This window comes from Nerophis ophidion, linkage group LG18, assembly GCF_033978795.1.
Source record: "Nerophis ophidion isolate RoL-2023_Sa linkage group LG18, RoL_Noph_v1.0, whole genome shotgun sequence".
Lineage (NCBI taxonomy): Eukaryota > Metazoa > Chordata > Actinopteri > Syngnathiformes > Syngnathidae > Nerophis > Nerophis ophidion.
Genome location: NC_084628.1, coordinates 25,186,512 through 25,213,795, shown reverse-complemented (window position 1 = coordinate 25,213,795; position 27,284 = coordinate 25,186,512). Strand labels below are relative to the sequence as shown.

Below are 27,284 nucleotides of genomic sequence, written 5' to 3'. Positions count from 1 at the left end.
ATCAATCTATCATCCCTGTCCTCTTCTCGCACAGAGTCTGTGGTGGACTGCCGCAAGTTCATCTCTGTCCACGCCCTGGGACTGACCGTCGTGGCTCTGAGCAGCTCCGACCCCAACGTGCGGGCTGCGGCGTATCATGTGCTGACCTGCTTCTACCACCACCTGGAGGCGGCCCGCATCGGACTGAAGGAGCAGGTGAAATCATTTGGCGAGCGACGCTACGTTTTGTGTTCAGGAAAAAGAAGAGTCCGCGATGAGCTTTTCAAAATATTTCTGCCCAACAGCTGCTGTACCTGCTGGACATGCTGAAGAACGGGATTCAAAAGCCAAATAAAAGAATTCCTTTTGTTTTGACCATTTACATCAGCAAAGTGGTTCAGCTGATGCTCAAACCAGGTAAGTCCGCTATCCAATGTTGTGTCGACATATTCCACACTGTTGAGTCCAGTAACTACTTAGTCCCGATTAGGGTTGGATGGTATATTGGTACTAGTATAGTATTGCAGTACTAATGAATCAACAACGGTACTATACACTGTTTGAAAAGTACCAAAGTACCGGTTCGCCATATTTTTTTTTACAGGCATGACTGCACGTCGCCGTTACGCGTTGAAATTGTTGGTTTTACGAGCAGAGGAGCATGTTCGCAGTGCGCAATCACGGGGTACTTACAAACAGACAGTGTGTAGACAGAAAAGGGAGAACGGACATATTTTGGCTTAAAAACTAAAGATAAAGATGAAGTTATAACACTGAAAGGCCCTCAGGAAGAGGTGCTTTAAAACATGGCTAGCTAGTTAGCGGCTAATGTCCATCTGCAGTCTGCAGTGTTGTAGCAACTTCTAAATCACTAATCCTCGCCTTCATGGCGACAAATAAAGTAAGAGTCTTATAATTATCATCCCTGCAGGACGAGGAATAGCTAAATATGCTTCACTACACACTGTAACTGTCCGGCGTCACAATGTAAACAAATTCCATAGCTGGATCTACACCTGACATCCACTGTAATGTACTTGGGAGTAGATTTTTCTCCTTGTGTCCCCCGATCTAAAATGAGTTTGACACCTCTGACTTAGAGGGAGTTTGACTGATTGTTTACCTGAGCGCGTGTTTAGTCTGCATGACATCACATGCAAAAAAAGGTATTGAAATAGGGCACCGTTTGATTTTACATCAATCGACGGAATTCGGTCAGCTTCTATAAAAGTTCCAAATTTGGTACCTGTCCCTACTCACAATTGTTGTCTGTTTGACTACTTTCACTCGATTACATCTATTTTAGCATTCCACACTGAAGTATTGTTAGTCCATATAGCAAGTGTAAAACACGAACATAACATTTTAGAATAACAGCACTATCATGTACATTACAATTATTATTAACACAGCATGAAGAAGATGATTAAAAATTAATGAATTGGCATGGATGACAGCTGATGACACAATGGTATTTCCCGCAATGAGTACAATTTTCCCATGGGGATCAATAGAAGTAATCTTAGTTTTGAAATAATAATGCCATTTATATTTATTTATTAATAAGAAAACATTGTTTTCATTTATTATTGTGTGCTATTATTTGCTAACTTATTTCTGACAGAAATAAATAACACATTAAAATCTGTAAGGCATATGTAGTTTTATAATATTTTGTTGCGAAATTAATCAGTGCATAAATGATCGTGATTATTACTCAGACTATAATCATCCAGTCAAAATTTAGAATCGTTCCATCCCTACTCACAGTGTCCTGCAGGGTTACACTGCCAACTACTGGCCTGGCATGCACATAACAGCTGTAGGACAATCCTTCATGTGCGCATGGGGAGACGGTTGTCATGTAAACATACCCTCTGTCCCTGACCAGCACCATTCATTTCTGATGTTTGTGCAAGACTAACTCGCTTTCCTCCATGTCTTCCCCAGAGGACCAAATGTACTTGGCTATGAACCGCTTCCTGCTATCCCGCCAGAGTTTGGACTTATGGAGACTGCCCACATTCTTCAGGTTCTTCTTTGGCTTTGACCCAGAGGTAGAGCACCGGAAGACCGCTCAACAACAGATTTATTTTCACACTCCCTTACTTAATACTTGTTGACACCAAGTTAATCACACACAAACTCTGCTTTTAATACTCTGCAAAGTTCAACCTTGATGTGTTTATTTTTTTCTTCGGCACTGGCGGATATCACTCCTCTCTGTGACAGGCTTGGTGGTCACTGGTCATGGTCTGCTCACCCTTCTATGTGTTTGTTTGTTCTGCAGCACAAAAAGCAGCGAGAGTGGATCCTAAGCCTGCTGGAGGAAGGATTAATTGACGGACATTGCTACGATTTATGCAACAAGCAAGGCGTCTTCCAGAGCCTGCTTGGCTTTAGCAGCAGCCCCTTGTGTGACGATGACACTCAGGTACACCCTGTTCTGCTCTTTTGTCATCTTCCATACACTATGTAGGAAAACATGCTAATAAGTCAAGGTCCCCAAATGTCTTTTGACGGACGTAAAATTGTGGCCTGGGCTACAATTTTGAAATGGCCTGCATTCCCTTCGTGCACATGCATTCCAACATTGTGCTTTGCAGAGACCTGGCCTGTCTACATGTCATTAAGTGGAGCACCAGCAATTCAGTGGTTCTTCATTGATCAACCCAAACGGTTATCATTATATGTACGCAATACCTGGTTTAACAGTTACATCATTGGTCACTCGACATGTCAACCGTCACACCCGGTAACGGCAAATGGTTGGTTATGTCATCTGGTCTTCAGTGGTCAGTCTAGATGTCAATCATTAAATGCAGAAACGGGAATGATTTGTCGGTTATGTCATTTGGTCTTTATTAGTCAGTCTACACATCAAGTCATTATACACAGAAACAAGGACATTTAATCACTGTTACCTAATCTTCATTGGTCAGTCTTAACGTCAAGCATACACAGAAACAATGATGATTGGTCAGTTATGTCACCTAATCTTCATTGGTCAGTCTTCATGACAGTCATTATAGACAAAAACAGGGATATTTAATCATTGTCACCTAATCTTCTTTGGTCAGGCTAAACGTCAATCATACACAGAAACAGTGGTGTTGGTCAGTTATGTCACCTAATCTTCATTGGTCAGTCTTCACATCAGTCATTACACACAGAAACAGGAACATTTAATCATTGTCACCTAATATTCTTGTCTAAACGTCAATCATACACAAACAGTGATGGTTGGTCAGTTATGTCGCCTAATCTTCATTGGTCAGTCTTTACGTCAGTCATTCTACACAGAAACAGGGGTATTTAATCATTGTCACCTAATCTTCATTGGTCAGGATACACTTCAGTCATTATACACAGAAACAGGGACATTTATTCATTGTCACCTAATCTTCATTGGTCAGTCGAAATGTCAATCATACACAGAAACAGGGATTATTGGTCAGTTATGTCACATAATCTTCATTGGTCAGTCTTTACGTCAGTCATTATAAACACAAACAGGGATATTTAATCATTGTAACCTAATCTTCTATTCTTCTATGTAGAATATATTGGCATTATTCATATATTTTATCTATATATTATATTATTTTTTATTTTTTTTATTATTATCATTGTTTATTGTGAGCGAACTGTGATGCTGAATTTACCCCAGGGATCAATAAAGTACTTTCTATTCTATTCTATTCATTGATCAGTCTTCACGTCAGTCGTTCTACACAGAAACATGGATATTTAATCATTGTCACGTAATCTTCATTGGTCAGTCTCCACGTCAGTCATTACACACAGAAACAGGAACAGTTAATCATTGTCACCTAATCTTCTAGTCTAAACGTTAATCATACACAAGCAGTGATGATTGGTCAGTTATGTCACCTAATCTTCATTGGTCTGTCCAAACGTCAGTCATTATACACAGAAACGGGGTTTTTTATTAGTTTTCACCTAATCTTCATTGGTGAGTCTAAACGTAAATAATATACAGAAACAGTGATGATTGGTCAGATATGTCACATAAACTTCATCGGTCAGTTTTCACGTCAGTTATTATACACAGAAACAGGGATATTTAATCGTTGTCACCTGATCTTCATTGGTCAGCCCAAACGTCAATCATACACAGAAACAGTTATGATTGGTCAGTTGTGTCACCTAATCTTCATTGGTCAGTCTACACGTCAATCCTACACTGAAAAAGTGATTATTGGTCGCTTCTGGCACCTGATCTTCATTGGTTAGTCTGGATGTTAATCGTTACACAGAGAAATGGGAATAATTGGTTGGTTATGTAACTGAATCTTCAATGGTCAGTTTACATGCCAATCATTACTTGCAGAAATAATGATGACTGATCGGTTATGGCACCTGATCTTCATTGGTTAATCTAGATGTCAATCATTACGCGCAAAAAAGGATAGTTTATATTTGTCACCTAGTCTACATTGGTCAGTCTACATATCAAATATACACAGAAATAGTGATGACTGGTTGGTTATGGCACCTGATCTTCATTGGTTAGTCTAGATGTCAATCATTTCACCCAGAAAATGATAGCTTATCTTTATTTCACCTAGTCTGCATTGGTCAGTCAACATGTCAAATAGACACAGGAACAGTGATGACTGGTCGGTTATGGCACCTGATATTCATTGGTTAGTCTAGATGTCAATCATTACATGCAGAAACAGAGATAGTTTATCGATATGTCACCTAGTTTTCATTGGTCAATCTACATGGCAATCATTACTTGCAGACACAGTGATGACTGGTCAGTAGTGGCACCCAATCTTCCATGGTTATTCTGGATGTCAATCATTAGATTAGATTAGATTAAATTAAATAGTACTTTATTTATTCCTTCAGGAGAGTTCCTTCAGGAAAATTTAAATTTTCAGCACAATCCCATTCAAGATCAGACAAACGTTACAGGGAAACAGAACAGGATCGCTGACGGGTCTGCCGGCTTCCAGCGCCCCATACAAAAAAGATGAGATACAGGTAAACAAGAGGGGGGGGGGGAGAAGAAAATAGAAGATTAAAATAAAATAAAAAAATCGGTCTAAGCCTCGGCTCCGGAGAGGGTGTCCAGACTGAGGCCAAGAGAAAAAAAACAACAACTCAGCCATAGTACACATCCCTCTCACGTGTGTGTAAGAGGGAAACATCAAACATCAAAGAAGACAAAGGACATGAAAGACATTAAAGCAGCGGATACTACCAGCCACTTCTACATACAGCTATGAATAAAAACTAAAAAAAACATATACACTGTGGTAGACTCTGCGGTGTTCCACGCCATCGTCCGCTGGGGTGGAGGAAGCATTGCGGGAGAGAGGAGCAGACCCAACAAAGCAACCAAGAGAGCCGACTCCACTCTCGGCCGCCAACCAATTCTCGACGAGAGTCCAGTCCGCATGGATGAGCGTGGATACGTCCAAGGAGACTGAGGTGTCCGACACCTGCTCACCCAGCCAAGACACCGCGAAGCCTCTCCGTCCCGGCACTCAGTGCCAGCTCCGCAGCCCTGTCCCCTCATCCGCACCTCTTCCAGTCCCTCCAAACCGACTCCGGTGTGGGAGCTGGTCTCCATGGCCAAAAGGCTCCCGGTAGGCAGATCCAGAATTCCACAAAAAGCACCGCAGAGGTCACGAAAGTACCACCCCTTGTCACACAGTCCCAAAGGGTCCCGGACCAAAAGGCAAAAAAATATAATAACACATGAAAACAAGAGGGAAACACAAAAGGATGACTCAAGAGCACAGAGCTCCTGCCAACAGCAGCCACTACAGCAGCGCCATCTTGGAAAAAATAAAAATAAAAATCATCATGCACAGAAACAGTCGATAGTGTCACCAAGTCTTCATTGGTCAGTCTGCACATCAATTGTTACTTGCAGAAACGGTGATGATTGGTTGTTTGTGTCACTTGATCTGCAATTGTTAGTTTAGATGTTTATCATTATTGACTAAAACAGGGATAATTACTGGTAGTCGTTTGTCACCTAGTCTTCATTGGTCAGTCTACACATTTATCATCATGGACAGAAACAGGGATGATTGTTCGGTTATGTCACCTAGTCTTTCATTGTTCAGTCTACATGTCAGTAACTACATGCAGAAACAGTGATTAGTTGGTCATGTGTACATGTTCATCCTTACAGTGTCTCAGTGAATGGTCGGTTATGTCATTGGTCACCTACTGTATGTCATGTCACTAAGTACACCTCGCAACTCAATTACGTCACCTAGTCTTCATTGGTCAGTCATTACAAGTAGCAATAGTAATTGGACGGTGACGTCTCGTGTCGGTCAGAGTCAGTCATTGGTCACTCTACATGTCCGTTATTACACAAAGCAACAGCTATTACTCTCTGCTAAAGATTAGCTTTTTATAGAAACACATGACTGTTCCCGTCGAGAATTGTTGTCTTTTTGGGTCAAATCTGGAGGCTTATACCCACATTTTTTTCATTCGCATGGTTCCGTGCTTTGTTTTCTGTTGACAACTGACAACCGTTTCGTCCATCAGAGGCAGATCATCAAGGTGTTGTGTCAGTCTGCACATGTAGTCAAAGCGGCCTACGAGCTGGGCAGCAATAATGGCCTACTGAACTGGATGATACAAATGGTTGAAAAAAGGTAGGTGGACCGTAAATATGGCTTTTAAGTTTCATTGTGGTATTTATGCTGTTTATTATTGTGCTCAGGAACATCGAGCAGCATTTGCTGGATTCTTTCATAGACATGCTGCACACGCTGTGGTTCACCAACGTTGAGAAGAAGGAGAAGGCGTTGGAGCAAATAGAAAGTTCCTCACTGGCAGAAACGAAAGTCAAGTGTCTCCCACTCACACTCATCAATGAATTCCAATGCCTGGCTTTAAGTGTGAGCCGGCGCTTGAGGTAAACCATTTAAAGGGGAACAGCACTTTTTGGGGAATTTTGTCCATCATTCCTAATCCCTATGTGAAACAAGAACTTGTACTGTAAGTACTAGGTGGCTTCTAGAGACATCCAAAAACCGCCAACAAAACTTTATTTACATCTTGGGACCTGCATATATGCCAAGCATCAGCGATTATGTCGTCATAAGCGCTAAAACACAGAGGAACTACTATTCGTAACATGGCACATTGATCACCAGGAGGTAATTAGTTTTTACAGCTATTGACATATTGAGCTGCTGAGTTGGTAAAAGTTTGTGCTGGATTATAAATCACGCCTTTCACCTGGAAAGTAGAAGGTTGTGGACATAAACCGAGAAGTTGGTCAACTTTGACATTCAACTGAGGCCCGTAGATGGCGATAAAGGCACTATTTTTTTTTTTCCTGCGTGATCATTATGATTAATTTGTTATCTAAACGGGAACAACTAGTCTTGTGCTGAAATATATAAACATCATATTATCATCATGGAGGAACATTTGTGTCTTCATTACAAAAGCATTTTTTGGACACTGAATTTTATGTATTATACATTTTTTGAATTTGGTGAACTGAATTATTTTACGCCAAATTATGCTGATAATTTCATAAAATAAAAATTGGTGGGCATAATTTGTGTGTTTAAAATGCAATTTTTAAAAATGAAGTGTGTTGAAATTCAATGTAAAAAATTCAATGGAGAAATGCTTTATTCATGTATTGTTAGAACATACAGTACATGTCACGGGACTGCAAACTTGACATCTTATTGGCTGGTTCTGACACAGGACTGATTATTTGGGTGTTAATTTACCGGAAGTGGGCTGAGTTTATTTACGAATATTTCTGCACTGAATATTTTTACACTGAATTTTAAAACACTGCATTTTAATTAGGGCTGTCAAAATATCGATTTTCGAATGAATCACGATTCTTAAGTGTAACAGTTCTTAATCAGTGAAAAAAACTAAACCATTTATTCAATTTTTTTTATTTATTTATTTTTTTCTAAAAAATGTGCTGTTCAGCCACTTTGGATAGAATGTTATCAAACAAAACCAGTTTTCTTTAAAGTAATACAGATATGTATCAGTATCAGAGCTCTTTATCTATTTTTAATGGAGGAATGTAGTTAATTATAAACCTTACACACAATGTTATTAAAAAAAAAGAATTGTTTTGAATTGATTCTGAATCGAATCGTAACCCCCAAGAATCTAATCAAATTGTGTGGTGCCCAAAGAATCACAGCCCTAATAGTAAGAAATTGAATTTTTGAAGGCACAAGTTTTGTTCATACTTTTTTATTCTGTGAAATTAGCATAATTTGATTTAAAAAAAATCAATTCATAAACTCCAAATGCTAATAATTCAGTTACATAAATTCAGTGTAAAAAAGGCTTTCATAACAAAGACACATATTAACCTCCGTGTTGTTTTCTCATGTTCCTAGTTTGTATTTTTTGTTTAGCACTTAACATGTTGGAGCCTATTTATATTATTTATTTATTTATTTATTGTTTTGACAATCTAATTCAATAATGCCAATGAAGATGTTGATTATTTATTGGATGTTTTAGATGAATTATGATTGATTGATTGTTTTCAGCTGCTCACGCTCCTCCTGGTGGGCAACTTCCTCCTCCTATAATTAGGAGGACAGCACAGGTGGGCGCTGCCTTTTATCTGTCTGTCATACTGAAGGAGTGATATTGTTTGTTGACCACTAAACAAGTTTATTTGTATCATATAGAAAGTCAACCATGGTGAATATTTTTTGTTTGTGAAAATAAATTAACATTTTGAATCTAGAAATATCTCCGCGAGTGCTTATTAGGAATTTAGTGCGTCATAAAACCTCCTCCTCAAGGCTACTCTACAAACTTTTATTTTAATTTTTTCGAACCCTTTTTGGAACTACAGAGTGGCCATAACATAACAATAAAGCAACTTGCTGGATCTGCTTATCACTTAACTTCTAAAAAGTGTCGATCATCCTCCATATATTCAGGCTAAAAAAAACAAAAAACGTTTCTGCATCATCATTCGTCCCAAAGTAGTCTAATGAAGTCTGCCATGATTAGGGAAAAGTGAATGTTGTGAAGCATTTGTAAAATTAACACGCCGTTGTATGTTTGAAATGCGCAAAATACCTAAATATAACCGGTGGATATGAATGTTACTACATTACATATTTACTTGCAGCATGTATATAAAACCAAAACGGAGTTTTCTTTTAATGTTTTTTCAAATGTTTTATAGGCAGACTGGATAGACTCTTTGGCTTTATTGTTAGCTGACTCTTGCTAGCGTTTATTTACGATTTAAAATACATTTAAAAAACCAAAAACGTGTTTTTGTCTCACATAAGGATCGTGAATGATAGGCAAAATTCCCCCCCAAAAAGTGCAGTTCCCCTCTGAGAGAAGCCTCTCTACCCCCAGATTGCTGAAACAGGTTCTTGGTCTCCTGTCAGGTTGGGCGTGAAGGCCGCTCAGTTCAGCCTGTTCCTGCAAACACTCTCCTCCATACTGAAGCATCAGGTCACGGCTCTCCGCGTAGCAGAAAGTACCCAGCGACTGGTGTTCCCCCCGCAGCCTCTCTCCACTGTCAACGCCCTCGCTCTGCTCCTCTGCTGGACCAGGCTGTCCGGCCACACGGCGATGCTCGGCCAGATACAGGGCTTGTGTGAAAAGCACAGACTAAAGGAACTGTTGAGTAAGTGACTCCTTCGGCAAAGTTGTCCACCTGTATTCCTACGTCATTATGAGTAGAGATGTCTGCATCGTATTTTCCCTTTTTAACCGAGGTTTAACACAGCCGTGTGCCTGTGTTTACACCTGAAAGATTCCTTCATGCACAATTATTACATTTGCATGATCCTTGTTACGTGCAGAAGTTGCATGTGTGCCAGAACACAAACTCCAAACTATCCCCAGTGTGAAGCCAATTCTAAAATACTAATCCTCTCCACCATGGTGGATAATATACCGGGTTTCTTTCAAGTACCATTATCACTGGAGGACTAGAGGAAAAGGAATGGCTACACATGCTACACACACACCAAGCAGGATGACACGAGAAGCTAACCGCTAAAGCTTCAATATAAAGTAAGGGTGGTCGATCCAGATGCTGATAACATTGATACCTAGTGTAGTGTCAGTATATGAACAATACTAAAATGATTACATTGATATAGGGTTGTACAAATATGCATGAAAACACCCCTACAGAAATCACACATGGGACGGTTTAGCAAGTATGAATTGTTTTAGTTATATTGTAAAACTTACAAACTTTGCTTGATGTGATGAATGGAGAATACAGACGGTTATACTTTCGCTTCAAGCCACGACACAGGAAGTACATTTTCAACTCGCAGCACAAGTCCAAAAGACGGCGCCACAGCAGAAACAATGACACACCTTTTCAGCTTCTCTGTCGGTGTTCTATGAAAACTATTTGTTGAATACAAAACATTGTGGCCATAAATTAGCCGCACCGCTTTGTAAGCCGCAGAGTTCACTGCATGGGAAAAAAGTAGCGGCTTGTAATTCGGAAAATACGATACTTTAGTTACCTGCTAGGAAACATTTTTACTCCTTTAATCTATTGTCAAAGTATCGAAATGGTCCAAATTGTTGATAGGGACATCCCGAAAAAATATCTGATTGTTGCTGCACTTTTACTAATGTCTCATTTTTAATGCTATTTTCCAGTTCAATCCATCATTTTACCACATTCACACACTATATATAATTTAATTTAATTTGACATCTAAAGAGCCTTATTCATGTAACAAATCAGTCAATTTTACTTTGGAAGTTAGATTCCCCCCACCCCCATTTTTCTCAAACTGTGTCCCTTATAGTCTTTTGCAAAAACAAGACTGATTGAAATGATTAGAATATGTATTAGAATTGTTTTCTTGATTATAATGTGTTTTATTTCAGCGACTGGTAAAGACAGGATACGGGCGAAAATCTTCCACGCCCGGGCGAAAAAAGCGAAGCTGATGGAGGAAGCTGAGACAGCGGAACAAAAGCCGAGTCTCCCGACCGAGTGTCGATTGTTTCTCAGCAACATTTTAATGTACTGGCGTCCCGTGTTAGCCGCCACCGCACCCCCACCAAAAGATGCAGAGAACCCCGGTGTGCTGGCTGTCCAAGCGGCCCAGCTGGTCACCAAATGGGTCCTGAAGTGCTTGGTGGAGGACGCGTACGACAAAGAGCGCACCAAAAGATTCTTGCTGTGGCTGGAAGACAACGTGCTGAGGCAAGAGGAGATGGTGGACATTCTCCTGCCGGATGCTGGCTTCCAAGCAGACCTGCTTCGCCTCTACCATCGCGTCTGCCAGGCGACTGTTCCAGGGGCGACGGAGAGCTTCCGCCTGTTCACGGACATCATGATTCGCTTACTGGAGAGACGAGGGAAACTTCCGGAGAAGCACGGGGCCATCGTTTCTGCTTGCCGGCCGGAAGACGCCAAAGATCAGTGGAAATGCGGTAAGAAACCTTTTCTGTATCAATCACAAAGAACGAATGAAGAAACAGTTTACGAAAAAACGGTTAATAACGAGTGTGTTGCTCGGTTTATAATTGTTCTTTGTGCTACTACTATATTAACCAGACTATAGAGCGGCATATAAGCACCAGTGATGTGCAATACCATTGATCTACTGTACGATCCGATACCAGGTAAAATTCAGGCTGGTATCAGAGATATTTTGTGCAAATATTCTGAACGTGTCTGCTAAAATTTTGAAAGTTGTGTATTTTCAAATAACATATCAATCTAAAAAATCAGCAGTAATACAAAAAAGCAAAACTTTGCAATGTAAATAGAAAAACTTTTTTTAAATTTTTTTAATCAAAAATACAGGCATGTGATTTTTCCGTCTAAAGTCAGAATTCCGTCTTTTTTAATCTCGGGGGGAATTATCTTCCGTTTTTCCTTTTTTTTTTTTCCGACCCTAATTCAAGATTCGTTTACTTGCTGATTCGTCTTTTGTAATCGAGACGTAGCTTGTATTACGTCGTAGTTGATTGGTCGATATGTTACTTGTGACCAATCAGGACGTCTGTTATGAATGATGACATTATTACCTCCATTTTCCAAATGTAAACGATGTTGGTTCTCGAGAGAAAGGACGCTTCACGAGTAAAAGAAATTGATAAACATGTCAAAAATAAAGTTTTGATGGGACTGGACGAAAAGGGAAATCACTGATACTGTTGGGAAGAAGGAAGTTACGACTTTGTTCGGCAATTTTATTCGGAAAATCGATCGTCCAGGAAAAGTTTTGTGCATGTGGTGTCATGATAATATTGACTATGGATCACGAGGTTTCAAGGCTCTCGAAGTACTTGCGAAACGGCAAAAACATATGAAACAACTTGAAGCAAGGGCTTCATATATATATATATGTATATATATATATATATATAAATGTGATATCACGTCATCAATTGGAAAATGCATTTTTAGACAATTTGATTTGCCTGAGTGGCTAGGAGACTGAGAGTAACAAGCAACAAGCGGTAGGAAATGGATTAGAAAGGACACATTTAAAAAAAAAAAAAATAATAAATAAATATATATATATATATATATATATATATTTTTTTTTTTTTTTTTTTTTTAACTTGGGACTTCCCGCGGGCCAGATCTCGAAAGCTGGCGGGCCGGATCTGGCCCACGGGCCGTAGTTTGAGGACCACTGCTCTCAACATTTTTTGGTGAAATTATAGGTTGATTGGCAACACTAAATTGGCCCTAGTGTGTGAATGTTGTCTGTCTATCTGTGTTGGCCCTGTGATGAGGTGGCGACTTGTCCAGGGTGTACCCCGCCTTCCGCCCGATTGTAGCTGAGATAGGCGCCAGCGCCCCCCGTGACCCCGAAAGGGAATAAGCGGTAGAAAATGGATGGATGGATATTCATATTTTGTGTTTTTGCCATAAAAAACATGGTTTTGTTTGACAAAAAGGGACAAAAAAATACAACTAAATGTTAATGGATTGATCTAAAGTGAATCAATTGATATTCAACGTTTATATAGTATAGTACCACAATACTAATTAATTATATTCAGTAATATACTGCCTCTAAAAATTACCGGTCCCCGCCCCCTTTTTTTTAATGGACAAGATGGCGCGTCGTTACTTCGTGACAATGCTGGTTTTACGAGCAGAAGAGGAGCATGTTTGGCAGCGCACAATCACTGAGTACTTACAAGCAGACAGTGTGTAGACAAAAAAGGGAGAACGGACGTATTTTGGCTTAAAAACTTAAGATAAAGGTGAAGTTATAACACTGAAATGTCCTCAGAAAGAGGTGCTTTAAAACATGGCTAGCTAGCGAGCAGCTAACGTCCAGCCGCAGTCTGCAGTGTTTTAGCTACTTCTAAATCACTAATCCTCGCCTCCATGATGACAAATAAAGTACATTTCTTACAAGTATCATCTCGCAGGACAAGGAATATCCAAACATGCTTTACTACACACCGTAGCTCACCGGCGTCACAATGTAAACAAATGCCATGGGTGGATCTGAACCTAACATCCACTGTAATGATACCAAGTACAATAGTAATACTACTATGATTAATCCATCGATATTTTTTTTAGCATCACAAAATCTTTCCTTTTTGAAAAATTCATATTCTGTTTATAAACTCAGAAACTATGAGGACTTTGAATATGACCAATGTATGATCCTGTAACTACTTGGTATCAGATTGATATCCAAATTTGTGGTATCTTCCAAAACTAATGTAAAGTATCAAACAACAGAAGAATAAGTTATTATTACATTTTAACAGAAGTGTAGATAGAACATATTAAAAGAGAAAATAAGCAGATATTTACAGTAAATGAACAAGTAGATTAATAATTATTTTTGTACCGCTTGTCCCTCATAATATAGACAATATAAAAGAATGATAAATGACACAATACATTCCTGCATATGTCAGCAGCTAAATTTCGAGCCTTTGTTTACTTACTACTAAATGAAAAGTTGTCTCGTATGCTCACTATTTTATTTAAGGACACAATTGCAATAAGAAACAGATGTTTAATGTACACTAAGATTTTTATTTTAAAATAAAACCAACAATGACATTTTTTGTGGTCCCCTTTATTTATAAAAGTACCAAAAATTATTGAAATCGATTTTGGTACCGGTACCAAAATATTGGTATTGGAACAACCCTACGTTGAAAGTAATTCATTAAAAAAAAAATGAAAACATGACTTGTTTTTAATTATAACATTTTAATGAGTGGGGCCCTTTTGGGTTCCTGGAACCTTTAACATTCTAAAAATTGAGGGGAGCCCAAATGGTTACAATAACTATGTTGAAAATGACATATCAAAATAGCCCCCAAATGCACTCTCTTCTTTCACTTTGCGGCCCTGTTTGGAAAAAGTTTGGACAGCCCTGATGTAGCCTAATGCTAGCGAGTGTTTTGTTCGGATGTTACGCTAACTTATGCCGGGGATGCTTGTAACAATTGGCCAAAAAACACTCTTAAGTTGAGGTACCACGCCGAACCCAGTCAGAAACCGAGTCATAAACCCTTAAAAAGATTTATCAACACACCTTTAATTGCTTCTCGTGTTCCTTTTTTTCCTTTTAGAAGCGGGCCTGTCCCTCCTGTCTTTGTACATCCACGAGGTGTGGAGCGGACACGACTCCGCACAACTATTCACGTCTCACGTCGCCATGGTGACCAGCGTCAGTCAAAAGCGGGGAGAAAGCGGCAAAGCGCCTCAAACCGAATCGGCAATCAGAGACGTCTGCCAGGACTTGATGCACGTTTGATGAATCTTGGCTTCTTGGAAAAGTCAAATGTGAGCTTTTCAGACCAAAACAATGATCCTGTACTTGAAAATGCCATTTGCCCTGTTTTATTAGATGAAACTGGATGATCTGTGTCTTCTTTGACGTCTGCATCTGGGACTCCTGCAAGGAAAGGAGGCAGACATGTCTCCTACATTTGTATGTTTTAGCATCTTTTTGAGGACAACTCACCAAGGCAAGGGCCAAGTGCCTGAAATTAGGTTCAAAGTGAGGAAAAGGACTCCCACAAAAGCCACCAGGATGATCCAAAATACAATAACAACCGAGTCTGAAAGGTGGAGGATTAGTGCGGCACACAAGAAATAAACAAAATTTCTATTTTTAAAATAAAGCCACTTACATTTATTGTATTTCAACTTGCTCTCATCCACAATGACTGGATCTACATAGCCGTAGTAGTACTCCCATCCATCCAAAACAACAGCGCTGGAATTCTCCATTACATAGGCTGAAATAAGGAAGAGTGATGCTGTCCCACCAAGAGTTTAGCAGAAATGAAGCCCAGGCATGTTGTGACAAGAGAACGCTGGCCTTCGCTCCTTTCAGGGTCACTTCTGTGTGCAAGAGGGGATTACTTTATTATTTCCTATAAGTTTACATCATCAATTTTTATTCATAAGTGATTAAACTGCAATTCAATTATGGTGTGGATTTTTTGTGTTTGTTTTTAGTACACTATATTGCCAGAAGTGTTTGGCCACCTGCCTTGACTCACATATGAACTTGAAGTGCCATCCCATTCCTAACACATTGGTTTCAATATGATGTCGGTCCAACTTTTTGCAGCTATTACAGCTTCAATTCTTCTGGGAAGGCTGTCCACCAGATTGCAGAGTGTGTTTATAGGAATTTTCCACCATTCTTCCGAAAGTGCATTGGTGAGGTCACACACTGATTTTGGTCAAGAAGGCCTGGCTCTCAGTCCCCGTTGTAATTCATCCCAAAGGTGTTCTATCGGGTTCAAGTCAGGACTCTGTGCAGGCCAGTCAAGTTTATCCACACCAGACTCTGCCATCCATGTCTTTATGGACCTTGATTTATGCACTAGTGCACAGTCATGTTGGAAGAGGAAAGGGCCTGCTCCAAACTGTTTAGACAAGGTTGAGAAGCATGGTATTGTCAAATGTTTTGGTATCCATAAAGTTCCTTTCACTGCAACTAAGGGCCCAAGCCAAACTCCTGAAAAACAACCCCACACCATAATTCCTCCTCCACCAAATTTCCCACTTGGCACAATGCAGTCCTAAATGTACCGTTTTCCTGGTAACCTCCAAACCCAGACTTGTCCAATCAGATTGCCAGATGGTAAAGCGTGATTCATCACTCCAGAGAATGCGTCTCCACTCCTCTAGAGTCCATTGGTGATGTGCTTTTTACACCACTGCATCCCACGCTTGGAATTGGTGATGTATGGCTTAGATGCAGATGCTCAGCTATGGAAACCCATTCCATGAAGCTCTCTGCGTACTGCACGTGGGCTAATTGGAAGGTCCCATGAGGTTTGGAGCTCTGTAGCAACTAACTGCAGAAAGTCTTTTTACTATGCGCTTCAGCATCCGCTGACCCCTCTGTCAATTTACGAGGCCTACCACTTGGTGGCTGAGTTGCTGTTGTTCCCAAACCCTTCCATTTTCTCATAGTAAAGCCGAAAGTTGACTTTGGAATATTTAGGAGCGGGGAAACTTCACAACTGGATTTGTTGCACAGGTGGCATCCTATGACAGTTCCACGCTGGAAATCACTTGAGTTTTTGAGTGCGGCCCGATCTGTCATGTTTGTAGAAACAGTCTCCATGCCTAAGTGCTTGATTTTATACACCTGTGGCCGGGCTAAGTGATTAGGACACCTGATTCTGATCATTTGGATGGGTGGCCAAATACTTTTGGCAATATTGTGTATTTTTAAACCATTTTTCCTCTCTGACGGCTGTGGTTACACTGCAACCCGCATGGTGGCGATAGTTCCCAAAGATGTCCATTTTTTTTTTTTTTTTTTTAAAGGTTTATTTATAAATTTCAACAATTACAAACAGTAAGACAAACAACAATATACAACATTATAAAACATTATGAAAACAGTACAAAACAGCGCCAGGGGGTTGTAAGTTCAAAATAATAAAAAAAGAATACAAACATATATATATAAATAATAAACAAAATGCAAAGCCGTAGGCTTATTCAGATTCATCAAACAACTTAAATTTGGAACACAGCATCATCGTTTTCACAGCTTTTTTGTTGTTAGAGGTAGAGAGTGTTTTAATGTAAAGTTCCAGATCTTTTTTAAAGGCACAAAAGATAGGACGGGTATTAAGAAACTTACATTTATGAATATAAAACTTAGCTAATAAAATAATGAGGTTGCAAAGGTAGAATTCCTTTTCAAATTTTTGTTCATACAGTGTAAAACAAAAAATCACATCTTTAAAGTAAAGCACAAATTTGTCATAAATATCGTCCAGGATGAAGCGACAGATGCCCTGCCATAGTGATCGAGTGTTTTCACAAGTCCAAAACAAGTGGTTAACAGTCTCTGGGTGCATGTTACAAAAGGTGCAGGTGACATCAATGTCCTTTTTGTATCTAACCATCACAGTCTTTACAGGGTAATAGCGATGGATGATTTTAAATGATATCTCTTTGACTTTGTTGGTAAGTAAATACCTGTTAGGAAGGGACCACGTTTTGGTCCAACAGATGTCATTCACAACATTATTCCATAAGGAAATTACATAGGAGACAGACACACAATCATTTTGGAATAAGCTGCGGATTTTTCTGTTATTTTTTTGATCAAAGCAAAGTTTCCCCACATGAGTGTCAAGTGGATCATTCAGAATTTTTACAGCAGAAAGAGGAGGTGTGTAAGCCCTGTACAACATAACAACACCTGTTGGGATGGCATCAAATACAATAGCAAATTGTTTGGGAGTCACAGGTATCTTAAATTGGTTGAGAAATTCTCGGTAATTAAAAAGTTGACCTTCCTTATTGAAAAGCTGACTCACTAAAATAATGTTATTGTTAAACCAATTGTTGAGGAAAAGAGATTTCCTTTTGTAACATATGTCTTTATTGTTCCAGATGAAATATTTGGTAGGTGAAAAATTGTGCTTGTATACAAGAGACCATGCTAGAAGGGCTTGTTTGTGGAAGTTTGAGAGCGCAACAGGAATCCTGTCAATGTTATAATTACACAATAGCAAAAATTTTAGGCCTCCAAGGTTAGAGAATACATGATGAGAAATAAAGTTCCAAATTGAGGTAGGGTCTTTCAAGTAGTGTCTTATCCAATTAATTTTAAAGGTGTTGTTTAGTGTAGTGAAGTCAAGAAAGTTTAGACCACCCTGATTGTAATTGTTCATTATAACAGATTTCTTAATATAATGAATTTTGTTTTTCCAAATAAAGTCAATCAATATTTTGTCAATAGTTTTACATATTTTTTGGTTAACATCTAAAGAAATAGCTGCATACGTAAGCCTGGAGATACCTTCTGCTTTGGAAAGTAAGGTTCTGCCTTTTAAGGATAAATCTCTCTGTAGCCATTGGTTAAATCTTTTCTTAGTTTTTTCTACAATTGGATTGAAGTTCAATGCCGATCTAGAGTTTTGATTTTTAGTGATATGTATTCCTAAGTAATTAATACTATCCTTAACTGGAATTTGAGATACAGACATAATTTCACATCTCTTCACAGCCATTAGTTCACATTTATTCACATTTAGACGGAGACCAGAAGCCAAGGAAAAAACATGAATCACATCCAAGGCTAGGGGAATTTGAGAAGAGTCTTTCAAAAAGAGTGTTGTGTCGTCAGCCAGTTGGCTGATAATTATTTCTCTGTCTAATACAGAAATCCCCTTTAAATGACTAGTTTTTATAGGAACCGATAACAGTTGGGTTGCTAACAGAAATAAATATGGAGAAATAGGACAACCTTGTACCAGATTTGAGCTTTATAGAACTATTACCATTGCAGTACAAAGTCTTAATTGTTTTGCGGAAAAAATTGCCAAAGCCAAATTTCTCAAGTGTCCTGAATATAAATTCATGTTCGATCGAGTCAAAAGCTTTGTAAAAGTCCAGGAAAAGAAGGAAGCCTTCATCATTAATTACCTCTGGGTAATCCAGAATGTCAAGTACAAGCCTGATATTATTAGATATGTGTCTTCCTCTCATAAAACCTGACTGTGTCTCATCAATTATGTCATCCAGAACCAATTTTAAACGTTTAGCAAAAATAATGGCTACAATTTTATAGTCATTGTGTAGAAGGCTAATTGGACGCCAATTATCAATGATTAGTAAATCTTTGTTTGGCTTGGGTATAAGGGTAATAAGGCCCTGTGTTAAAGTTGGAGGAAGGGCACCTTTATCAATACTTTCACAAAATACTTCTAATAAGAAAGGAGCTAGCTCTTCTGAAAATATTTTATAGAATTCAGATGTAATACCATCCACTCCAGGAGATTTGTTATTTTTTAAACTATTAATTGATTCCACTACTTCCTTGAGACAGATTGGACGGTCACAGAATACTTGGTCAGCTGTGCTGATTGATTTAGTTTCAGTTAAGGTATCCATAAACTTAACAGCATCACTTTCAGAGTATTGACTATTGTATAATGTTTTGTAAAATTGAGAACAAAAATTTGCAATCTGTTTTGCGTCATTGCAAACCACATCATTTATTTTCAATTGATCAATGGTGTTATTTTGAGCCTGCGATTTTTCTAAACGAAAGAAATACGCAGAGTTTTGTTCACCTTCCTCCAGCCATTGTTTTCTAGATCTTACAAAAGCTCCTTCTGCTTTTGATTGATACATTTTGTCTAATTTATTTTGGTTTTCTAAGAGACTTTCTTTTTCTTCTGCTGACATATTATCTGGACATATAGAGGATAATGCAGTAATGATGGAAATCACATTTTCCTCCTCAGAACGCTTATTCTTAGCTAGATTGCTGCAATATTTTCTAATAAATTTACCTACCTCATATTTAAGGAGTTCCCAATTAGTACAATCATTATTTTGGGTTTTGGCTTTATTGAGAAAAATTTTTATTAGATCTTTAATCCTAATTTTAACTGCTTCATGACATAAAACTGAACTGTTGAGTTTCCAGTATGAGCTTTTTGAAGGATTGTGAGAGGGATGTAAAGAGATGTGAATCTGAATAGCCCTATGATCAGTCAAAGGAGTGGAGAGAATTTTAACAGTAACACAGTTTTGAAGTGATTTAGAAATTAACCACATGTCTATTCTAGACTTTTTTGAACCTGATTTATTGGACCAGGTAAAGGATGTCTTATTCTGATTTTTATATCTCCAGGCATCAATTAAATCAAACCTTTGCATTAATAACTTCAGATTTGAGCTGACACTACTTTGAGAGCCTGGTGGCCATCTATCAAGTGAATTGTCAATGACAGTATTGAAGTCACCTCCCACAAATATATAAGCATTTGGAAATTTGGCAAGCCAGTGTAAAATCTTATTTTGCACTTCATTGAATAAAATAGTATTGTCAGGCACAGAGTTATATCCATAAATGTTAGCAACTATAAAGTTTGTTTTCTGAATCTCAAAAACCTGACAAATGTAATGGCCATTTTTATCATAATCACTATGATGCAATAAGACTCCTGTAATTTTGTTTTTGAATGTGCCAACTCCTCCAGAACGCTGTGATGCATGAGAGCAATATATCTCATTACCCCATTGAGATCTCCAAAACTTTACATCATCATTCATACTGTGTCTCCTGTAAAAAACATAAATCTGTTCTACATTGTTTAAGAAATAAAAATAAAGCTTTGCGTTTCAAGTTCTGCCTTAACCCCCTGGCGTTGAGAGAAACTATAGATAAAGACAGATTTAAATAAAAAAACGATTGGAATTAGAAAATGCTTTGAGTTAGAAACAAAGCAACTATACGCTGCGGGAACAACATCATATGAAAGTTCAGAAAGTGCAAAAAAAAACTGGCTGGTGCGTGAGTTGTGACTCCTCATCTATCCATCCTTTTCTTTTACCAAAGTACAGTCAAGAAAGTTAAAGCCTGAAAGGTGTATCTTCAGATTGGAGGAAGGATTTCTTTTTTCTCAATAAAAGCACGACCGCCTACAAAATAGGCGATTTTCCCTGCCTTGCGAGCTTCATCTACCAGTGGCCATAACTTCATTCTTGCATCTCTGTCGACTTTGCAGAGATCCTCGGCGAAGCGTAATCCGTTGTCACGTAGGTAGGAGGAATTCTTTGCAGCGGCCCAAATTGCAGCTCTGTGCACCCGGGAGGAAAACTGCAGCAAAACACACCTGTTACCTTTCGGTTTCTTCATTCCAACGCGGTGCACGGTGTCGATAACATTAGGGAACCGTTCAGCATCGGACGGCAGCAGAGCCTGGCAAACTCGGATCACCTCTTCACGTAAAACTCTGTCCTCCACACGCTCGGCCACACCGTGCAGTTTCAGGTTCCATCGTCTTGAATATCTCTCCATCTCGGTGATGCGTTCTTGAAGTGTATTGATTAGCTTCTTGTCCCCCTCCACAGCCCGTTCCAGCCCAGACACTCTCCCTATAATCTCGCTTACTTGTTTGCAAATTTGTTCCACTTTGGCATTTCCGCTAGCAATTTGAATAGCATTGGCCTGGATCAACTTTTTCAACTCTTCCGAGCGGGCCTCCGAGCGGGCGCTCAGCTCATCCGAGCGAGCATTAATTAGCGCGGATAGCGTAGCAACAATGTCACTGTTGTTCATTTCATCTTTCTTGGTGGGAGGCTTCTCCGGAGTTACTGGTAGGGAAGGGAGATTTTCTTCACTAATGAGATGCACTTTCATGTTGTTTTCACCGATGAAATAGTCATGGCAGTTCTTGAATAGCAAGTTTGAGTGTCCGGTTGTATCGTTATCCGCCATTTTCTTCGCTTTATCTTTCCTTTTCGAGCCAGAAGACATCGAAGAAGCAGTCGTCAAAGTCCAGCCAAAAGTATCATAAAACGATCCAAATACTATAAATAAACTATTTAGGCTTTCTTTAATTATGCACGACCAGTTTTTGCAAGGTTATATTCCTTTTTTTAGATGCTGCTCCCGCATGTAGGACCGTTCACGGCGCCATCTTGGATCCTCCCCTCAAGATGTCCATTTGCCAATAGAGTCCGAGGAAGTGTGTGACGTCACAGTCGCTAATGAAGACGTTCAACATGGCGGTAAAGTTTGCAACCTTATTATGCTATTAGCTAAATTTAAGTTTCTCAATTCCCAACGTGTATTTTGTGCTTTTAAAAAAAATTATTAAAACTTTGCTTTAAAACATTTTTCACCTCTAACAACCAAAGTGCTGTGAAAACTATGATGCTGTGCTCCAAATTTGGACTATTTACGGTGTTGAACATTACATATATTAACATCAAGTACTTACTGTACTGGTTACTTGTTTAAATACCCTTTTTAGAGCAAATATCTACCCATATAATATTTATGTATATATGATAAACATATATATAAGCATATGTATATATTACTGTAAATTGTCCTTAAAAATAGTATATGTGTCAGTATCAAAATATTACTTAAAATTCATTTTTGGCAACAAAAGTGGTCGTTCGGTTAGTTTTTAGCTCTGTATAGGGTATTTCAACAAGTAAAGAGTACACTAGGTACTTGATTTTGATATATATGCTCATAAGGGCATTCTAGTAAAATATGCAGAGATAAGATGTGTCAATATCAAGAGAACACTTAAAATCCTTTTTTGGCAGCAGCAAAGTTATCTTTTGGATAGTTTTTTAGCTCTAAAAAGGGTATTTCAACAAGTAAAGAGTACACTAGGTACTTGATTTTGACATATATAAATATATATATATATATATATATATATATATATATATAATGCTCATAAGGGCATTCTAGTAAAATATGCAGAGATAAGATGCGTCAATATCAAAATGATACTTGAAATCCATTTTGGCAGCAGCAAAGTAGTCGTTTAGGTAGTTTTTTAGCTCTAAAAAGGGTATTTCAACAAGTAAAGAGTACAGTAGGTACTTGATTTTGATATATATAATGCTCATAATGGCATTCTAGTAAAATATGCAGAGGTAAGATGTGTCGATATCAAAATAACACTTGAAAAACCATTTTTGGGAGCCGCAAAGTGATCTTTTGGGCAATTGTTTTAGCTCTAAAAAGGGTATTTCAACAAGTAAACAGTACAGTAGGTACTTGATTTTGATATATGTAATGCTCATAAGGGTATTCTAGTAATACATGCAGAGATAAGATGCGTCAATATCAAAATAATACTTGAAATACATTTTTGGCAGCAGCAAAGTGGTCGTTTGGGTAGTTTTTTAGCTCTAAAAAGGGTATTTCATCAATTAAACAGTACAGGATGTACTTGATTTTGATATATGTAATGCTCATAAGGGTATTCTAGTAAAATATGCAGAGATATGATGTTTTAGTATCAAAATATTACTGGAATCAATTTTTGTCAACAAAAGTGGTCGTTCGGTTAGTTTTTAGCTCTGTATAGGGTATTTCAACAAGTAAACAGTACAGTAGGTACTTGATTTTGATATATGTAATGCTCATAAGGGCATTCTAGTAAAATATGCAGAGATAAGATGTGTCAATATCAAAATAATACTTGAAATCCATTTTTGGCAACAGCAAAGTGGTCGTTTGGGTAGTTTTTTAGCTCTAAAAAGGGTATTTCATCAAGTAAAGAGTACACTAGGTACTTGATTTTGATATATGTAATGCTCATGCATTCTAGTAAAATATGAAGGGATAAATTGTGTCAATATCGAAATAATACTTGAAATCCATTTTTGGCAGCAGCAAAGTGGTCTTTTGGGTAGTTTTTTAGCTCTAAAAAGGGTATTTCAAAAAGTAAACAGTACACTATGTACTTCATTTTGATATATGTAATGCTCATAAGGGCATTCTAGTAAAATATGCAGAGATAAGATGTGTCAATATCAAAATAATACTTGAAATCCATTTTTGGCAGCAGCAAAGTGGTCGTTTGTGTAGTTTTTTAGCTCTAAAAAGGGTATTTCAACAAATTAAGAGTACAGAAAGTACTTGATTTTGATATATGTAATGCTCATGCATTCTAGTAAAATATGCAGAGATAAGATGCGTCAATATCAAAATAATACTTGAAATCCATTTTTGGCAGCAGCAAAGTGGTCGTTTGGGTAATTTTTTTTTAGCTCTAAAAAGGGTATTTCAACAAGTAAACAGTACACTAGGTACTTGATTTTGATATATGTAATGCTCATAAGGGCATTCTAGTAAAATATGAAGAGATAAGATGTGAATATCAAAATAATACTTGAAATCCATTTTTGGCAGTAGCAAAGTGGTCGTTTGGGTAGTTTTTTAGCTCTAAAAAGGGCTCAAGGCCTTCACGTTGGAGTTCAACCCAGTGGACAAAAGGGTAGCCTCCCTCAGCCTTCGGGTGGGGGGACGGGTCCTGACTGTTTGTGCTTACGCACCAAACAGCAGTTCAGAGTACCCACCCATTTTGGGTACACTCGAGAGAGTACTGGAGAGTGCTCTCTTGGGTGAATCCCTTGTTCTGCTGGGTGACTTCAACGCTCATGTTGGCAACGACAGTGAAACCGTGAGAGGTGTGATTAGGAAGAATGTCCGCCCGGATCTGAACCCGAGTGGTGTTTTGTTATTGGACTTTTATGCTCATCACAGTTTGTCCATAACAAACACCATGTTCAAACATAAGGGTGTCCATATGTGCACTTGGCACCAGGACATCCTAGTCCGCAGTTCCATGATCAACTTTGTAGTTGTGTCATTGGATTTGAGGCCCCGTGTTTTGGACACTCGGGTGAAGAGAGGGCTGGAGCTTTCTACCGATCACCACCTGGTGGTGAGTTGGGTGCGATGGTGGGGGAGGATGCCGGACAGACCTGGCAGGCCCAAACACATTGTGAGGGTCTGCTGGGAACGTCTGGCAGGGTCTCCTGTCAGAGAAAGTTTAAATTTCACCTCCGGAAGAACTTTGAACATGTCACGAGGGAGGTGCTGGACATTGAGTCCGAGTGGACCATGTTCCGCACCTCTATTGTCGAGACAGCTGATTGGAGCTGTGGCCGCAAGGTAGTTGGTGCCTGTCGTGGCAGAAATCCGAGAACCCGTTGGTGGACACCAGCGGTGAGGGATGCCGTCAAACTGAAGAAGAGTCCTATCGGGTTCTTTTGGCTCATAGGACTCCGGAGGTAGTGGACAAGTACCGACAGGCCAAGCGGTGTGCAGTTTCAGCGGTCGCGGAGGCAAAAACTCGGACACGGGAGGAGTTCGGGGAAGCCATGGAAAACTACTTCCGGACGGCTTCGAATCGATTCTGGACCACCACCCGCCGCCTCAGGAAGGGGAAGCAGTGCACTGTCAACACCGTGTATGGTGGAGATGGTGTTCTGCTGACCTCAACTGCGGATGTTGTGGATAGGTGGAAGGAATACTTCGAAGACCTCCTCAATCCCACCAACACGTCTTCCTATGAAGAAAAAGTGCCTGGGGAATCTGTGGTGGACTCTCCTATTTCTGGGGCTGAGGTTGCTGAGGTAGTTAAAAAGCTCCTCGGTGGCAAGGCCCCAGGGGTGGATGAGATCCGCCCGGAGTTCCTTAAGGCTCTGGATGCTGTGGTGCTGTCTTGGTTGAAAAGACTCTGCAGCATCGCGTGGACATCGGGGGCGGTGCCGCTGGATTGGCAGACCAGGGTGGTGGTTCCTCTCTCTAAGAAGGGGGACCGCAGGGTGTGTTTCAACTATCACTTGATCACACTCCTCAGCCTTCCCGGTAAGGTTTATTCAGGTGTACTTGAGAGGAGGCTACACCGGATAGTCGAACCTCGGATTCAGGAGGAACAGTGTGGTTTTCGTCCTGGTCGTGGAACTGTGGACCAGCTCTATACTCTGGGCAGGGTTCTTGAGGGTGCATGGGAGTTTGCCCAACCAGTCTACATGCGCTTTGTGGACTTGGAGAAGGCTTTCGACCGTGTCCCTCGGGAAGTCCTGTGGGGAGTGCTAAGAGAGTATGGGGTATCGGACTGTCTGATTGTGGCAGTTCGCTCCCTGTACGTTCAGTGTCAGAGCTTGGTCCGCATTGCCGGCAGTAAGTCGGACACCTTTGTCACCGATTCTGTTCATAACCTTTATGGACAGAATTTCTGGGCGCAGTCAAGGCGTTCAGTGGTTCCGGTTTGGTGACCGCGCGATTAGGTCTCTGCTTTTTGCAGAGGATGTGATCCTGATGGCTTCATCTGACCAGGATCTTCAGCTCTCACTGGATCGGTTAGCAGCCGAGTTTGAAGCGACCGGAATGAGAATCAGCACCTCCATGTCCGAGTCCATGGTTCTCGGCCGGAAAAGGGTGGAGTGCCATCTCCGGGCATGGGGAGGAGACCCTGCCCCAAGTGGAGCAGTTCAAGTACCTAGGAGTCTTGTTCACGAGTGAGGGAAAAGTGGATCGTGAGCTCGACAGGCTGATCGGTGCGGCGTCTTCAGTGATGTGGACGCTGTATCGATCCGTTGTGGTGAAGAAGGAACTGAGGCGGAAGGCAAAGCTCTCATTTCACCGGTCTATATACGTTCCCATCCTCACCTATGGTCATGAGCTTTGAGTTATGACCGAAAGGATAAAATCACGGGTACAGGTGGCCGAAATGAGTTTCCTCCGCCGGGTGGGGGGGGCTCTCCCTTAAAGATAGGGTGAGAAGCTCTGCCATCCGGGAGGAGCTCAAAGTAAAGCCGCTGCTCCTTCACATCGATAGGAGCCAGATGAGGTGTTTCGGGCATGTGGTCAGGATGCCACCCGAACACCTTCCTAGGGAGGTGTTTAGGGCACGTCCAACCGGTAGGAGGCCACGGGGAAGACCCAGGACATGTTGGGAAAACTATGTCTCCCGGCTAGCCTGGGAACGCCTCAGGATCCCCCGGGAAGAGCTGGACGAAGTTGCTGGGGAGAGGGAAGTCTGGGCTTCCCTGCTTAGGCTGCTGCCCCCGCGGCCCGACCTCGGATAAGTGGAAGAAGATGGATGGATGGACTTAAATGCTTCTACTGAGGTAGAAGCATGTAGATGTTACATAAATGAATACATCCAAACACTTTATAAATATTTATTATGTGCAGGAAGAAATAACAATTAAAGTTGTGTGTATTTTCCAAACAAGAAAGAGGTTTTATCACATCAACATGGGACTCACAACAGTCCTTTAAATCTCATTAATAGGCAAACTGTCCTTTTCCTGACAAGATAAAGGCTGAAATAATGTCCAACACATAACGTTACAATAACGTTAGTAGCGTAGCGTTACTTTGTGGGTATTATTTTATGTCTAGAGGGCTATAATTAATGTAAAAAATATTTAGAAACAGCTTTTTTCTGCTTTATAATTAACTTGTGTCAGCGATGTTTTTTAAGTGACAAAGCATATTAGTTATTAGCATCACAATGTCCGTTTT

The 27,284-nt window shown here is 39.8% G+C and overlaps 1 protein-coding gene across 2 annotated transcripts in view; it reads left to right on the top strand.

Moving 5' to 3' along the window:
• The window catches only part of urb1 (URB1 ribosome biogenesis homolog), a 76,121-nt gene extending 60,696 nt beyond the window's left edge, over positions 1-15,425 (top strand). Inside the window, exons 30-38 of one of the 2 annotated variants that reach the window (XM_061877842.1) lie at positions 35-195; positions 285-396; positions 1,930-2,036; positions 2,270-2,413; positions 6,526-6,635; positions 6,704-6,898; positions 9,396-9,637; positions 10,873-11,424; positions 14,560-15,425. In XM_061877842.1, coding sequence (XP_061733826.1) covers positions 35-195; positions 285-396; positions 1,930-2,036; positions 2,270-2,413; positions 6,526-6,635; positions 6,704-6,898; positions 9,396-9,637; positions 10,873-11,424; positions 14,560-14,744 — 1,808 coding nt within the window. In that variant the 3' untranslated portion in view covers positions 14,745-15,425. Of the gene's footprint in view, positions 1-34; positions 196-284; positions 397-1,929; positions 2,037-2,269; positions 2,414-6,525; positions 6,636-6,703; positions 6,899-9,363; positions 9,638-10,872; positions 11,425-14,559 lie in introns of those variants that run through there. The other variant, XM_061877843.1, reaches the window with a different exon arrangement.
• The last annotated feature ends 11,859 nt before the right edge of the window (positions 15,426-27,284 follow it).